Source organism: Anoplopoma fimbria, chromosome 11, assembly GCF_027596085.1.
Source record: "Anoplopoma fimbria isolate UVic2021 breed Golden Eagle Sablefish chromosome 11, Afim_UVic_2022, whole genome shotgun sequence".
Lineage (NCBI taxonomy): Eukaryota > Metazoa > Chordata > Actinopteri > Perciformes > Anoplopomatidae > Anoplopoma > Anoplopoma fimbria.
In genome coordinates this window covers 14,613,098-14,626,928 of record NC_072459.1, presented here as the reverse complement: position 1 = coordinate 14,626,928, position 13,831 = coordinate 14,613,098, and the positions used below count along the sequence as shown (strand labels likewise).

Genomic DNA, 13,831 nt, shown 5'->3' with positions numbered 1-13,831 from the left:
CTGTGAGGATTTTGTAAGGTTTTTGTTAACGTTCATGTTTACACAGGATATCAAATGAAACGCTTGCTAAAGTTGCAGCTATGTAAAAAGAATGTAAGTGGACGTTAAGATTTATTCCCGCTTTGTCTAACTACTGTGTCCAAGGGCAAGACTGAGTTTTCATGCAGCAAAATCGATATCTATCAATGAATACCTTTATGATACCTTTAGCTTTTGGTTCAACTGTCATTTTTAACACTTTTTGATGACAGTATGCAGACTATCAACTTAAGGAGTTTAACAGATGTGCATCATGGGGGATTCTTAATCGCATGGGTGGTTTAACAAGTTTAAAGCAATATTAGACAAGTTCACATCAAACAAGTATTGCTATTTTACTGTATATACAGTACTACAAATAACAATACAACATTTTATCCATACAGGCCTTTTCAAAAGAAAAAGATAAATATTTATGACTCATTAAATAAAATATTGAACTTTTAAGTGTTGAAAATGAAATCAAATAAAACTCAACAAATGTATGTGAAAGATTTAACCAATGACACAGATAATATTGTGATTTGAACTTAATAAGGCTTTGTTATTAAAATATATTATTAAAGATAATCTTAAGGCCAAAGATAATAATACAAATTATTATTAGTATTTATTTATTTACATTAATGATAATATTCTATGTTATTCTATGTTTGTTTTTATACTTTATAAGAATCACCGAGGTCAAGCAGACCTTTAATTTCCAATTATGTAACACAGTAGGGGCATGGCTTCTGTCTTTATCCTTGTGTTGTAAAACGAGGCCCTCGCTCTCACACTGAACTCGACGTTGATTGGCTACAACTGCCTGAGGCCAGCGACACTACCGGAAGTGTCTTAAGGGAAGGCTCTGATTGGTCGGCATCACCTGTCAGATATGTAGGCGGTTCCTGGAGTAACGCGGAACTGTTCACTCGTTGAGCAACAGAGATTTGGAAAAGCTGGCATGATGTTGATCATTCTCGGGATCATTTGTGTCGCTTTGGTCATATTTATATTCAAATATGTCTTCAGCAGCTCCGGGCCAAATCCCTTTGAGAAGGACACCCGTGAACCGCTGAAAAAAATGGTTCACGACAAGAAGGAGAAGAATAAAGTGCTCAAGCAGGGTGAGTTACCGTCAACGTTAAATGACCAAAGTCCTTACTGCATGTAAGCAAAGTTTTTAGGTGGAAAAAAAACTGAAAGCAAACGTATGTAAATATTAACATTTTGAAGAATCTCAACCGCAAGTGAATTTCTTTATAGTGTACAAAGTCAAAGTTGCAAACCAAAGTGTCCCTGCAGAAGAATGTGGCTGTGGGGAAGTTGAACTTGTCTTGCAACATTCTTAGTGGGGGCCAAGGACATTGCTTTAATATTAACTTAAAACAAATGACAAATTCATACATTGAAATGAAGTGTCTATTTGAAGCAAACTGTTTTGATTTGTGTTGCTTTCGATTCAAAGTAACATTGGCAAGGCATTGCTTCTTCCCTCAGAGGTTGTAATTCAAAATAAAATAAAAATTTGCAAGCAAAATAATAAAAAAATGATCTGACAAGTCCATAATCTCCAAGCTTTTTGTTTTTCCGGTCGGTATATTGCTGAACATTAAATATATTTGAGCTTTGGACTGTTGGAACTATTACTATTTTATTACATGTTTTTGATTAAATAAACTGATTGCGTACAATAAATATAAAAGGAAAGAAAAATCGGTATTGAATATTATCGTTAATGGCTGCCCTTACTCCTTGCACACACTTCTTCATCTCACTATATATTTAATACTGAATAAATTCAAACCATTAGTCTTGAAGAGACTCTCTGAAAGCTAATAAAAAGTTACATATGTCCTGAATCGTGATGATGTTTGGTGTGACTCCTGAAAGTTTGTATTTTAATTGTAACCTGATTGCCAAAAAATATTATTTGTTATTGATTTTTTTTCCAACCAATTATTCTTAAATATCAAAAAACATATTAACACTAAATTTCTGTCTGACCAACAGTCCAAAAACACAAACAGTTTACAAAGACACATACACCAACGAAAGCAGTACATTCTCACATTCATGTCAATCAATTTAACAGTCAACATTTTCTCTCCCAATGGAATCCTCAGATCTACTTTCATTGTGCCATTTGTGCTGCAGTTTGAATATTTTGTTGCCTTTTTCCTTAGGTTTTCTGGCCAGTAGAGTACCTGACGACCTGGATGCCATCATCATCGGCAGTGGGATTGGTGGGCTTGGGCTTGGGGTGCTTATGGCCAAAGTTGGAAAGAAAGTCCTGGTTCTGGAGCAGCATGATCGGGCTGGAGGATGCTGCCACACGTTCACCGAGAAGGGCTTTGAGTTTGATGTCGGTGAGAAGAATAGGTCACACCTAGAATTAAGAAATTGCTGTAAAGGTTTCATTTAATTTGTTGATGCTTTGTGCGATGTGACAGCAACCAAAATTTCCACACAAAAAACCCCCCAACACAAACCCTGCTGTTTCCACATTTTTTATGCTTTCTTTCTTTTAGGAATCCATTACATCGGGGACCTGCTGGAACACAAGCCGTTCCGCTGCATGCTGGACAGCATGACTAATGGACAGCTGCAGTGGGAGCCTCTGGAGAATCCGTTCGACCAGGTAGTGTTGGGTCCTCCAGAAAACCGCCGCCGATATCCCATCTACAGCGGCAGGACCCGCTTCCCCGAGGAGCTGAAGAAGTGCTTCCCTGGAGAGGAGAAGGCCATCGATGAGTACATAAAGCTGGCCAAGGTAGGATATTTGGGATCAGGACAAAATGTAACTATAGAGAACATTTTTTTCAGTAATTATCCAGCCATTTTTATCCTCCGCTTATTTAAATGTGCAAAATGCCTTCCACGCAGTGAACTGTGTATTTAGAAACTTTAGCACAAAGAGGCTTCATTATCCAGATTTCTGTTGGTGTTGTCACTGATATTCTTCAAGGGCCCAAGGTCAGTAAATCAAAGGTCGGCTGGATCGGGCTCCTATTAGCTGAGATATTGCATAATTGTAACCAGACTGAGTTGCAACAGCCTTTTGCTTTGCCAGACAGATAAAGGAATATCACTGTCCTTATCTTTGAGGAGTCTATTTAGTGCATCTATTCATTTTTATGTCTCCGCACCGGCAAAAGCCATGGCTGCAGGCCTTATGTTTTTGGGTTGTTTGTCCGTCAATCCGTCCGTCCATTCGTACATCCGTCTGTCCCATTCTCGTGAACAAGTTATCTCAGGAACGTCTTGATGGAATTACTGGAAGTTCAGCATAAACAGCCACCTGCGGCCAAGGATGAACTGATTAGATTTGGTGTCAAAGTTCACGTCCTCCTCACTTGTGTCCCATTGTCGTGAACACGATATCTTAGGATCACTGTGACCTCACAAAACACGTGTTTGGCCAAAGCTCAAGAATTCATACACTAATAATGACAATTTAGCATAAAATGGCTAACGGGTTCAAATAATGAAGTGACAAATTTTTGGACAGTCATGGATACAAGCAGCGACTTTGCGAGTGGATGGGGGAGGCAACTGCCAGGCGGTTATTGTAGCTTTCAACTTATTAATGATTATTGTGACAAGCAGAAACAAAAAAAAGGGCAAAAAAGAAAGGATAGATTGAGAAATGTATTGAAAGTGGAGTAAATAGTCAGAGTAGATGGATCCGTAATTCCAGAGTTGCATTATGATACATTAAAATCCACTTTTGGGTATGACTTTGTTTGTTTCATGGCCCCTAAGAAAATATTTCTAATATTTTTGTCTGTAGTTTCAATCTACAGGTATTCTTCTATACTTACCTTTTATCTGTTTGTTCATTTTCCTGGTGAAGGTGCATCCTCACACAGCCGATGTCCAGTTATACAGTTCCTATATCAAATTTTGTCTTTGGTAAATATATTTTAATTGTACTATGTCAGTCTATTACAGATTATCATCTGTGTCTCTTGTGTGTTCTGTCTGCAGAAAGTCGGCCGGGGCATTTGGCTCCTCGCTGTGCTGAAGATGTGCCCCGCCCCCTTGGCAAAGTTTCTGGCCTACACCGGTCTGGCCAAGCATTTGTCCTTCTTCTTCAAAATGGCACCTCGCAGCGTGACTGAAGTGGTAAATGAACTGACGGAGAACAAGGACCTCAGGGCTGTTTTTGCCTACATCTTTGGCACCTACGGTAGGCGGAGCTGCACTTCTGTTGGTGGGATCAATTTATTTGTTCAGTATCCCACTGATCATTTGTGTTTCCTTCTCTGATCTGCAGGTAACATACCTAAAGACAGCAGTTTTGCTATGCACAGCTTGCTGGTCACCCACTACCTGAACGGTGCATGGTACCCGAAAGGCGGAGCCAGTGAGATCGCCTACCACATGATCCCCATCATTGAGAAGGCGGGTGGTGCTGTTCTGGTCCGTGCGCCAGTCAACCGCATCCTTTTCAATGACGCCAAGGAAGCTTATGGTGGGAGGGATTTCCTCAGTGTTTCCATACACAGTCACATCGTGCAGCTCTACTGACAGGAGACTCACTGCGTCTTTTTTCTTTTTTTCTTTTTATCATGGTTTCAGGTGTGAGCGTCATGAAAGGCCAAGAGGAAATACATATCCGTGCCCCTATGGTCATCTCTAATGCTGGCATCTTCAACACATACCAGAAGCTGCTGCCCAAAGAGCTCCAGGCCATGCCAGGTAGAGACTAAGTGCTGCAACCAATGATCATTTATTTTATTATTATTAATCAGTTGACTCTTTAGTCTCAAAAATGCCCAGGTGACAACATCAAATAGCTTTTTTGTTTGACCAACTACCAAAGGCCCAAAGGAATGCAATTAACAATGACATTAAACAAGAGAAAAGCAGCGACTTGACACACCTGAAAGGTTGGGCCTAGAAACAGTTAAGCCTTGACGGATGAATTAGGCAATCATTTCAGTGTAAACTGCAAAACAGGAATTGGTTCTTTTTCCTTTTTTTTTATTAAATCAGGGCAATGGCTCACGTGATTAAGTTTCCATGTCACTTTTATCTGTGAGCTAAAGTTGTCCCGTATGATTTTACCCTTTAAACAGCTATCCAGGAGCAGACGAGTATGATGAAGAACGGTGAAGGTGGCCTGAGTGTATTTGTGGGTCTGAATGGAACCAAGGAGGAGCTGGGCCTGAAGGCGGACAACTACTGGATCTTTGCAGAGAACAATTTTGATGAACTGTATGTTGTTTTCCTAATCGTATCTGTTGCTTGTCACAATTCACATCTTAAAAAGCACCTACTTAGTTTGCAATGTCACGCTTTTTGTTTTAGAAGTTCTGGCCACTTAAACTCAACCTGTAAATCTCAAAATGCCTAAATGATTTAGTTCTAGCCATATGGATGTAAAGTTGCTCTAATATAATATAGTATTTCGGAGAGAAACAAGAAGATACGCAAGGACTACAGAGATATTAGTCACTGTAGAAACACACTGAATAACCGCCACTGTGAGGAGCGTTTGGTCCAGTCTTTTAACAGAAGATATCTTCATTTACAAATGTACACTTAGAACATAATCTATCAACTTCAGCTATTTTGTATCCGTGTGAATTCATCCGACTTACCTGTTTTCGTTTTAAAGGGTGGAGAACTATTATAATGGAAAGAGGGAAGAGTCTGCTCATAAAGTACCAATCCTGTTCGTGGCATCTCCATCGGCTAAAGATCCGACCTGGGAGGAAAGATCACCAGGTACAGAAACTGTGACGTTATGCAATGTGTTCTGTGTTTTATTTTTTTTGTGTGTGTTATCCTTCAATATTCTCTCTTTTTTTATTTTCACATTAGGGAAGTCCACCGTGAGTCTGGTCAGTTTTGCCAACTACAAGTGGTTTGAGGAGTGGAAGGATGACAAAGTGTCGAACCGATCGCCTGAATACAAAGAGCTGAAGCAGGCGTTCATTGACTCTATTCTGGAGGTGGTCATGGATGTCTTCCCTAAAATAACCAGAGACAAGGTAACCTTTCTGAATCTGTCTGGTGTCCTCTCACTGCTCATTAACTTTGTTTACTGTATGTTATTGAGATTAATGCTAACTGATTTTTTGGCTAGGCTGGTGCTCTTTAACCTTTAATCTCATGTATTTAGTGTAAAAAGCCACTCTTGAGTTACAACTACCTCATCTACATGAATTTACCAAAATGTGGGAACATCTATGTCCTTTGTTCCCAGCCAGGACTCTTTTCGGTTTTTTTTGGTTTTTTTTTAATGAACAGAAAAGTCAGAACTTTCATTTTTTGTTGCGGCAAATGCCTTAAACATTCTGCATCAAAATGTTAAACTGCGAAATGTGGTTGATCGCTGTGAGTTTAAATCAGTGATGATGAAACTGCTTTTCCTGTGGTTGCTGATGTTTGGGTGTATTAGAAGATGTGTTAGTCTAATTAAAGGTTTGTGTGATTGTATTAGATTGGTCTTTTATTATTTTATAGATTTGTTTCATGCCTTATTAGAATATTTTATACATTCTAGGATGCTATTCTTTAAGTAAATCATTATAATTGTTATGCATCATTTTATTATAACATGTTGTTTCTGATTTTGTGTTATTTATTTTATGTTGCTTATAACACATTATTGTTGCATATCTTAGCCAGAAAAAAAGAGGGTTTAAATGTCAGTGAAACGTTCCGCCTGTCTGATAATCGGACTTAAATGCCATTTTGTTTATTTTCATTCACGTTTCAATCACTGAACAAATGTGGGCGGTTATACAGAAGTCTGAAACCAGGCTAGCTTTGCTGGCTTCATAAAAATCAAAATATTCATATGCCTGTTTTTTTGTGTAGATCGAGTACTGTGATGCTGGCACCCCCATCACAAACACACACTACATCGGAGCCCCCAAAGGTGAGATCTACGGAGCGGATCATGGCGTCGCCCGATTCAGCCCTGAACTCAACGCTACAGTGAGACCCCAGACTCCCCTGAAGAACCTCTATCTGACAGGTTAGACCATCCATGCAGCATGGCATCACCCAGAAGTCGCCTATAATCTCTGTCAGGACTATGTCTAAATTCAGTACATTTGGTGTGTTTTGTGTTGCAGGTCAGGATGTGTTTTTGTGTGGCTTTGCCGGCGCTCTCGCTGGAGCTCTCACCTGCGGCTCGATCATCCTCAAACGCAACCTCCATCTGGACGCCATCAACCTGGCAAAGAAAATTAAATTTATGAACGCCAAATTGAAAGAGGAGTAACTGCCTGACAACATTCAGCTGAGTTACTGTTGTATCCCTCAATGAATTAGCACTTACATCTCACTCACAAAACACGCTTTGTAAGGCTCAGAGCGCCTCAGCACAGAGAACCTTATATTAAACCGAACAAATGACATGTTTTAGCCAGAAATAACTGGAAAAGTGAGTTTTCCACACCAGCTCATACCACTGCGCTGTGCCTGTACTTATAATATGCAAACCTACGTTAATTCATGTTTGAATACCAAAGTTTTGTTTTACCAGTCAACCTGCACAAAACTAACATTACCTCAACTGTTAATCCAATGCTTTTTAAAAAAACTAAATGTAAAAAGGCATCTGCAGTTCAACATGTCTGATTTTATATGATTTTAAGTGCCTTTGCAGTTAACTCTTAACTCTGAGGTGTGTTTGATTTGCAGTTCTATCATGTTTTACTCCCTTTTAATATTAAAGGGCACAAACAATGAATTGGTTGCAGTTTGGTCTTTGGTGTATAATGTGTACATCTTTCACAATATTTGGTCAACAGGTTTATTTAAATTCTAACTGCACTGATTGATATTTTGCCACTTACTTTTACTGAACCACTTGAATGTCACATCTCTCAAACTCTGATGTGGTCCAGCATTTCATCAGTATCAAAACAAATATATATATATAAACATATCCTATCTCAATCAAATTAAACAGATTTATTTTGCTGCTTATTACAATGACATAAACTAAAATGTGTAAACTGACATAATGGGGCCCATTAACTTCAAAGCTTAGTCATTATGTTGTTGAAATTAAAACCTGCCATGCTGTTTAATCTGGTAATTGTCTGGAAACCACCCTCGTTCCAACCGCCACTTTTATGTGTATTTGTTTATATATGTTGTTTATGTGCACAGTCCACAGTAAACTGCCTGCACCTGAACGCAGCACATGTTTGCAGTGACATTGACAGCAGCAATGAGCACGTGTACAAGGAGTGGGCTCCCCAAAACTTACATGTTGAGCTTTCTGATTAGTTGGCGAATAAAAAGGGGTGTGATTTCTTCTAATAGTCCTCTGATAGTGCCCGCCGCGACAGTTTCCTGCAGGCGGCGGCGGCCTGGAGGTCTGAGGTAAAGTATAAACATCAGATACTGTACCAAGAGTTAAATTAAATATTTGTTAATGCATCAAAACATTGTTATTACAGGTGGTTTGCGGCTCTGATCTGTGACAGATCACCTCCGAGCTAAACCTGCAAAACCTCAATTTACTCAGAGCCTCGTTGGCTAGCTTACTCTTTTGACTTGAGTCAAGTTAAGTATGAAAAGCGGGTTAATACGACATATTTTAACTGTCATCATCTGTAAACAGACTTGTATCTAGAAAGTCCAGGTTAATTAATCCTGAATCTGGAAAACCATGGACGTCTGCACTAAGCCTTTGTGCTACGAGCTGCTGGCAGAAGTAGGAGAAGGCTCCTACGGTAAGGTGTATAAAGCCAGAGAGGTCGGGGGGAAACAGCGCCTCGTGGCGGTGAAGAAATTCAACATCCGCGGGGACTCGTGGGAGACCGGGATCCCTGCGTTCATGATCCGCGAGGTGGCGCTGCTGCGTAAAATGAAGTACTTCAACCATCCTAACATAGTCGAGTAAGTTTTGTTCTTACATGTACTCAGTTTACAGTTTATTAGGCAGAACTATACTTTTAAATTACGCAGTTTAACACTACAGTAAATACATAATTCATCAATGTTTTAATGTTCATTTTGGACTGGATTCAAGCGGAGAATGTAGTTTGTTCTGCTGTTGACTTGTATTACATGATGCAGAGAGGTGTTTCTAGTATTTAGCCTACCCTCATTGATTAAAATAGGCCGGACAAAATAAGATAAGAGACATTTTATTTATCTTCAGTGAAGTTGTTTGTAGGAAAGAATGCAAGTATAAAATATACACAATGCAAGGTCAATAGTATGGATCTTAAGCTGCTTATATAGATTTGTATGAGAACTGTCATGTGTCTATGTATGTAAAATATCCAATCACAAGAACCATAAGTTTATGTAGTTAACTCTAAATTTTGTCCATCATATTGCACATTAAGCTATGACCCATACAAATGATACAAACACTTGTCAACTGCCACAAATCAAGTAGAAGTACCATTATCATTATATTATATTTCCACCATTTGTCGAATAATTATTATCTCAGATTAGCGCTTTCCAAAAAAATGCTGTTGTTTTTCAGTGTGTGTATTTTTATGGACTTATATTTCTATATATGGCTTATCTCCATGTTTAGTTGTATTTATGGTATATTTGATAAAAGCAGTTGGTCACAGAAACAGAGCTGCACATATTTTCTTGTTGCGTTTTTTAACCCCATGCTGATTTAAAAATCCAGGCTGTTGGAGGCCTCTGCTGTGCCAGTGGGCAGGAGCTTGGACCTCACTCTGGTGCTGGAATACATTGACCAGGACCTGTCCACCTACCTCTCCAAGGCTCCTGCTTCTGGACTGAGCCGTGACTGTATTAAGGTCTGAACTCATCACCTGACTTATCATCGCATAGCTGCATGTAAACAAACACTGGCATACTCAACCTTTTTACGAAGTGTATGTATCACTAGAAATACAGGATTGACATTTTCCCTCCTCATGTTCTTCTTGACATGTATACAGGCTGTATAGATCACATTTATTTTGTGTGACTTTGTAGCATTTGAGGCAGGTTTTGAACAATCCCTCCACACTTATTATTTCTCTTGTCAGACATCTGATATAAGAGACTTTACAAAACACCTACACACACTAGGGTTGGGTAACGTATTTTAGATTTTTTTTTTTTATATTTGTTGGAATTTTCTTGACACCCCAACAGCGATCGTTAAATGATATGCTCTGTCATTTATAGATAGAGTATATTCAGTGTAAAATATGGACTCTGGATTTGGACACATCTTGGCCATTCTGCTGTCTGTCTGTTCAGGATGTGATGCAGCAGCTGTTGCATGGATTGGACTTCCTGCACACAAACATGGTGCTGCACCGTGACCTGAAACCAGAAAACATTCTGGTCAGCAGCCGTGGAGAAGTCAAGATCGCAGACTTTGGACTGGCACGCATCTACACCTTCAATATTGCTCTCACTCCAGGTGTAAGTGAGGCAACGCATACAGAAAAGAGTGAAGACTGAAAAAACAATTGTACAGTCATTTTTACTGCAGCAGTCATCTCCTATGCCATTTTAGAGCCTGTTTCTTTCCTATACTGTATATAGCTCTGCATTCTGTCCGTTACTTAACCTGAGGTGAAAAGTGCTCTAATGTCATTTCTCCACCCCGTTGCTGTGAGTCTTTATTTCGTACCTCGCTCTCTCTGCTCAGGTGGTGACGCTGTGGTACAGAGCTCCCGAGGTGCTGCTGAACTCTGTCTACATGTCCACAGTGGACATATGGAGCGCCGGCTGCATCTTTGCTGAGCTCTTCCTCTTGAGGTAAGGTGTCTGTGTCTGATCGGAGGAGATGTGAGGCACTAGAGAGTGTAATTTAAGAGGTAAAACATTCTCCTCAGTTGTCAAAATAGAGATAAAGTCGCAGTATGACGTTTGTTGTGCTTTGTTCTTTGAACACCTGTATCCCACAGACCACTGTTTCAGGGATACACGGAGGTGCAGCAGCTGCAAAAAATCTTTGAGTGAGTTTCTCTCTCTCTCTCTCTCTCTCTCTCTCTATATATATATATTTTTTTTTTCTTCTGCTGCTCAGTTCTTTGCTCTGCCGTGTGTTTTTCAGTGTGACTGGTTTGCCCAGCGAAGAGGACTGGCCCAAGGACAGCCCCATCGCATTCACAGTCAACTGGGGACCGAAAAGGTCCTGCACCAAGCTGCTGCACAACCTGGACCCAGACGAGAACGACCTGCTATCTGTGAGCAGATCTGTGTTTCTGTTTTCATGACATATCACACCTGGAGTTACGCACTCACAGAGAGACGCTGACTTTGTTAAGTTTCATATAGTTTAGAAACAGAATGAATAAATGCGCTTTTGACCAAATATATATATTTGTATTGACGACATGGATAAAAGATTTTAATGCTGATATAATTAGTAATTTAATTTATGAATCTCACGTATCCATACACATACATTTGACAGTAGTTTATTTTATCAAGTAAGAACACAAACTTAACAATTATTACAAACTTTATTTGACAAAAACAGGGTGAATATGGAAAATAAAACACACTTGATAAAAGAAATCTAGATAAAAAGATAAAAATAAGATGAAATAGAATACATAAAATAAGATGAAAAAAACCCTCCTCAAAATAATGATAATTACATTACATTCAGCCGACTTTTTTCTTTTCTACATCAGTGGTGGAGATTGAATTTGTGAAGATGGAAATTCAGAGAATTTTGCCTCAATTGCACATTTCTGCTGCATGGCATGGCTCGAATCGACTCACTTTCCATGCATAAAAGTTGTGGATAGTAACTGGTACTTTTTTGGTATTACCTCAGTCGATGTTTCAAGTGAGCCGAGCAGAAACTCGAAGTCGGAGTTAATACACTGCAGAGAATCATTTTTTAAATGGTCAAACTACGACACTGGTGGCCCAGTGACGAAGTACAGACTTTGCAGACTAACGGCTGTTCTGAAGATCATTCCTGAATCCTCATAGACTCTTCTAACCATCTAGAATAAAAATATACCTTTAGTCGATTTAAATAAAAAGGAAAACACTTTCCCAAGGTGTAAGTTTAAGTTAGGTGTTCTCCAAAGCCAGTAAGAGACATCCTCTGGGAACCAGGATCATCTGTACAAAATGTCACAGCATTCAGTCCCAACAGTTGCTGTGATATTTCAGTCTACACCCAAGTGTGGAATGACCAGCATTGCTATCCCCAGAGCCATGAGGCCAGAAGTAGCCAATATTTTCCAGTTGTAGCTTCACAATTTTAAAGAGTTGCATGCTTATATGTGTTTCATGATTATAAATAGATGCTTTGTTGTGTTTGTGGCTGCTGTTCGAACTTAATATGTAGTGACTGTTTGAGAGTTTACACAGCAGATGATTAATAGATAATGGGAAAAGATTATTCAGATGAATCTAAAACAAAAAAGGATCACATTAGCATCACTGAGACTTTATACAGCGCGTTTCTCCGAGTCGTTCGTAAGGTGTGACCTCTCTTTACCTGCAGCAATGTTTGGCATTCAGACCGACCAGTCGCATCTCAGCTGCCAAAGCCCTGGCCCATCCTTTCTTCATGAAGCACTGAAGCTTTGGAAGAACAGAAACATCAGCTCCTCCTGCTTCTACACTGTCAGCTGTACTAACTAGTCATGTGCCATAATATCCGTATCGTACACTTTGCATCATGAGAAACTGTGGTTGGGATTGAGGAAACACCTTTGCACCTTTTGAGCATTAGTGTATAAAAAAACGCATTGTGCCTGACTTGTCGAACATGAATTGGATGGTTCAAAACACAGTGAAATATATTTAGATAACATTTTCAAATATGTATTTGATAAACAAAACATGAGACATTTTTGAAGAAGTTTGATTTACTTATAATTTGACAAGCATTCATATGAACGTAGTAAAAGTATGTTTTTTTTTTACTACTACTGCTACTTGTTGTTGTGGAGTTACCATAAAAGATAACAACTCTGTTTTTCTGTCAACTACCAACGACACTATTATGAGCACCTTAAAGTTAACGCATTTGTTTAATGTTTTTTCACCTAATCTCTTTTGTTCTAGGCTCGTATATGAAGTCCTTTATTTTGTTATTGTGGTGAAGATATTTATGGTGTGATCAATGGGATGGGTTGCACCTGTATTTATGTTTGTTTTGACAGATTGTACCAGATATTTTTTTCTACATGAGTTGCACTGTTCATTGAAGAAGCATTTCTATAAATAATTGTCTCTCAAACCCGTCTCTGCATTTGAATGCAACACCAAAAATAGTTGATACATTCAGGTGGATGAGAAGATCTGCTGGATTTGGTTCTGTGGCTCATAGTGAGATTGAACATGGTGAGGTCTGGTCCTGTGCTTGTGTGAACAGTTTATTTTGGAGCCCAAGTAACAGATACAGATGATGGATGGATAAAAAGAACGCAGGTATCTCTTTTCCTGCAACTGTATAATCTGACCAGAAGGGGGCAGTGCTGAAACAGTAAGGGAAGTACCGGTAACATAATGGGTCCTTGCATTGCCCACAGACAGAAAACTTAAGTTGCAAGTGTTTGCTCCCCACTTAACGATCATATCACCCAAATTACAACAAACAAAAAAATCCCCTCTAGTGGTGTCTTGCTGTAGAAACCAACCAGGGTTCCATTGCTAGAACAATACAGAGCCTCAAGTTTTCTGTGTGTAAAGTACTTTGTGGTAATTTAATTAAACACAACATTTGCACCACGTGAGCACAAAGTAAAATAAATGAAAGTTTTCGAATTAGTTTTTGATAAACGTTTAGGTAATATGTTTACTTGGTTGATAGTGTGCTTAATTTGCGAATTTGGAATTATTCAAATTACCCCCAGAAAACCATATTTACGGC

The 13,831-nt window shown here is 39.1% G+C and overlaps 2 protein-coding genes across 3 annotated transcripts; both read left to right on the top strand.

Moving 5' to 3' along the window:
• The first annotated feature begins 919 nt into the window (after positions 1-919).
• retsat.2 (retinol saturase, tandem duplicate 2) lies at positions 920-7,735 on the top strand. The gene is made up of 11 exons (XM_054607436.1): positions 920-1,148; positions 2,208-2,390; positions 2,553-2,794; positions 4,012-4,213; positions 4,301-4,498; positions 4,606-4,725; positions 5,106-5,244; positions 5,648-5,757; positions 5,854-6,023; positions 6,856-7,015; positions 7,116-7,735. Exons 1-11 carry the CDS (start codon positions 986-988, stop codon positions 7,262-7,264), a joined length of 1,836 nt encoding a protein of 611 aa, XP_054463411.1. The 5' UTR covers positions 920-985; the 3' UTR covers positions 7,265-7,735.
• Positions 7,736-8,301: 566 nt separating this feature from the next.
• On the top strand, positions 8,302-13,162 carry cdk21 (cyclin-dependent kinase 21). 2 transcript variants are annotated; one of them, XM_054607747.1, is made up of 8 exons: positions 8,302-8,376; positions 8,454-8,895; positions 9,653-9,785; positions 10,237-10,404; positions 10,634-10,743; positions 10,893-10,943; positions 11,042-11,174; positions 12,458-13,162. In XM_054607747.1, the coding sequence occupies exons 2-8, from the start codon at positions 8,666-8,668 to the stop codon at positions 12,533-12,535; spliced, it is 903 nt and encodes a 300-aa protein (XP_054463722.1). In that variant the 5' UTR covers positions 8,302-8,376; positions 8,454-8,665; the 3' UTR covers positions 12,536-13,162. The 2 variants fall into 2 exon arrangements, with proteins under 2 accessions (XP_054463722.1, XP_054463721.1); XM_054607746.1 differs by having other exon boundaries at positions 8,303-8,376; positions 8,618-8,895.
• Positions 13,163-13,831: the final 669 nt, after the last annotated feature.

Bases quoted from the DNA above. Each gene is read 5' to 3' on its own strand.
- retsat.2 (XM_054607436.1), top strand. From the start codon at position 986: ATGATGTTGATCATTCTCGGGATCATTTGTGTCGCTTTGGTCATATTT. The intron at 4,214-4,300 runs GTAGGCGGAGCT...TCTGATCTGCAG, and splicing joins CTACATCTTTGGCACCTACG to GTAACATACCTAAAGACAGC. The intron at 4,499-4,605 runs GTGGGAGGGATT...TCATGGTTTCAG, and splicing joins TGACGCCAAGGAAGCTTATG to GTGTGAGCGTCATGAAAGGC.
- cdk21 (XM_054607747.1), top strand. From the start codon at position 8,666: ATGGACGTCTGCACTAAGCCTTTGTGCTACGAGCTGCTGGCAGAAGTA. The intron at 9,786-10,236 runs GTCTGAACTCAT...CTGTCTGTTCAG, and splicing joins TGAGCCGTGACTGTATTAAG to GATGTGATGCAGCAGCTGTT. The intron at 10,405-10,633 runs GTAAGTGAGGCA...CTCTCTGCTCAG, and splicing joins ATATTGCTCTCACTCCAGGT to GTGGTGACGCTGTGGTACAG.